This window comes from Ischnura elegans, chromosome 4, assembly GCF_921293095.1.
Source record: "Ischnura elegans chromosome 4, ioIscEleg1.1, whole genome shotgun sequence".
Classification (NCBI taxonomy): Eukaryota; Metazoa; Arthropoda; class Insecta; order Odonata; family Coenagrionidae; genus Ischnura; species Ischnura elegans.
In genome coordinates, this window is record NC_060249.1 from 136378394 (window position 1) to 136381025 (window position 2632).

The 2632-nt window shown below is 43.6% G+C and overlaps 1 protein-coding gene across 1 annotated transcript; it reads left to right on the plus strand.

Moving 5' to 3' along the window:
- The first annotated feature begins 391 nt into the window (after positions 1-391).
- Positions 392-1330, plus strand: LOC124158259. Its single transcript, XM_046533454.1, has one exon. The coding sequence runs from the start codon at positions 392-394 to the stop codon at positions 1328-1330; it is 939 nt and encodes a 312-aa protein (XP_046389410.1).
- Positions 1331-2632: the final 1302 nt, after the last annotated feature.

Sequence of the window (2632 nt, forward strand, 5' to 3'; positions counted from 1 at the left end):
CGTTGGATAGAATTATATTACATCGTAAAACACCCAACTACCCCGTGTTCCTGCACCATCATGCTTCAGTGATAGCTTAAGAACTATACAATTACCAATTATACAATTTGTCCTTTTCGGTCTCCATGGTGAACTCGATTTTGGGGTGGACGTTGTTCATATGCGCTAGGAAATCCGTCAGCGATTCGGATCCGTGTGGCCAGACTATGAAGGTGTCATCCACGTATCTAAAAAAGTGCTTTGGGTGGAGAGGGGCCAATTCAAGTTCTCGTTCCTCAAAGTCCTCCATGAATAGATTGACGATGGCCGGTGACAGCGGGGAACCCATGGGTACTCCTTCTTTCTTCTCGTAGAACTTCCCCTGATACAGGAAGTACGTCGAGGAGAGGACATGTTGGAAGAGGTCGACCGTTTTCTGGTCGAATCTCGCCTCGAGGAGCTTCAACGTGTCACTGATTGGGACTCTGGTGAAAAGGGAAATGACATCAAGGCTCACCGGCTACCCTTCTTAGACATCCTAATTGAACGAAGGGCTGACGGCAGCCTAGGACACAGCGTGTATCGGAAACCCACGCATACGGACCTGTACCTCAATGGAAGGAGCCACCACCACCCAGCGCAGAAAAATGGAGTGTTGAGAACTCTCATCCACCGAGCCAAAGCTGTCTCTGACGCTCAACACCTAAAGTCGGAAATTGATCACCTGAGGACTACCTTCCGCTCAAACGGATTTACAGAGGGAGACATCAAAATGGCCCTTAAAAGGTCCTTAAGGAAAAAAGCTGAAGCCGAAAAACCTGACGTAAAACCAACAGCGAGAGCCTGCCTGCCATACGTCTCAACAATATCCAACAAAATTGCGAGGATATTAAGAAGGCACAATGTGGAGACAATCCACAAACCACTGCGAAAACTCAAAGCCCTTCTCGGAACCACCAAGGATAAATTGGGATTGAAGACATCAGGAGTCTATCGCATACCGTGTGAATGCGGCCAAGTGTACATCGGGGAGACCGGACGCACCATTGAAAAACGCTTGAAGGAGCACGAAAGATGCATCAGACTGTACTATCCCAATAAGTCTGCGGTGGCCGAACACAGCCTAGAAAACGGTCACCGAATAAATTTTCAAGATACAGAACTAATATGCCATGCCAAAAATTACTGGGACCGTGTCGTGAAGGAGGCAGTGGAAATCAGGCTTGAGGAGAAAAACATGAACCGAGACGCCGGCTTCCATCTGAGCAATGCGTGGAAACCAGCTCTGAAGAAGCTGAAGGGGGAGAGGACTCGCATTGGCCCGACCGTCGACCAATCAGAGCCCACCTGAAACCAACGCGACAGTATATAGGAAGGACACAACTTGGCGAATCCATTCACCCTGAAGACGATGGCAGACTTAGCCTTCGAAACGTCGATGCTGATAAACCCTTGGACCCGGCTGGAAACCCGAGAACTCTTCCTCCAGTCTATTCGCCGGGAAAACCTTAGATCCTTCATATCTTTCACTGGGTCTTGAAGCTCTTCGAGGGTATTGTTTCCTTTTCATTGTATTATATACTCATATGATGGATGGTTGGTAACGAGACTTCATGAAATAATAATGGCACAAAAATTGAAGCGAGCTTTTTAATTTGTCTACTCTCACTTTCGTCAATTTTATTTCGCATTAGTAAGAAATGGATCAGTATATTTTACTCAATGTTTTATATTAACTTCGAAGTCTAACATTCATCGTAAATAGCGTGGATAAGGACGAAATACTTTCTCGTTTAAAATTAAAATACTTCGCTGTCTTGGGCGTGACTTAATGAGATCGACTTAACGTAATAACATGTGAAAAAGTATAAGTCCACTTACGTTTATAATACTGTACGACCTATATGTCGACGTGGCATGTCACATCTGGTTCATTTGCATCGATGGAAATGCATCAGATGATTACGGGCCACTTCGAAACCCAGATGATACACTCTTAAATATATATGAGTAATTATAAATATTTTATTTAAATAAAAGCTAGTAGTACATTCCCACAATATTTTGATCCGTACGACATGTTTCGGCTCACAGAACCATCATCTGGTACAAGGTACTGTCTTGCATATAAACACCACCTTTATACCTTTTTAGAAAGGGGTGGGGGGAATTTGACATGTTTGAATAAGGCGTGGGATACAGGCGTAGAGAATGGAGAAGGGGAGAAAATATACAGTTAAAGAGATACGGGAATCCCAAGTTGGAATGAGGACTTCAGGTTGTATCTTTTCTCACTGTCTCCATTCTCTACGCCTGTTTCCCTCCCCTTATTCAAACATGTGAAATCCTCCCCACCCCTTGCTAAAAAGGTATAATGGTGATGTTTATATGTAAGACAGTGTCTTGTACCAGATGATGGCTCTTTGAGCCGAACCGCGTCGTACGCAATAAAATATTGTGGAAAAGGGCTGCCATCTTTTATTTAACTATGTCGAACTTCCACCACGTAAAGACTGAATCTGTTGAACTTATAAAGATTTTACACTTAGTTAGGTACATAATTTCTTGATAACTTGGTGTATAATGAATCAAAACTTGGCAAAAGAATCCTAATCAACTTTCAAAGACAGGCGGAGTGAATAATAAACTCAGA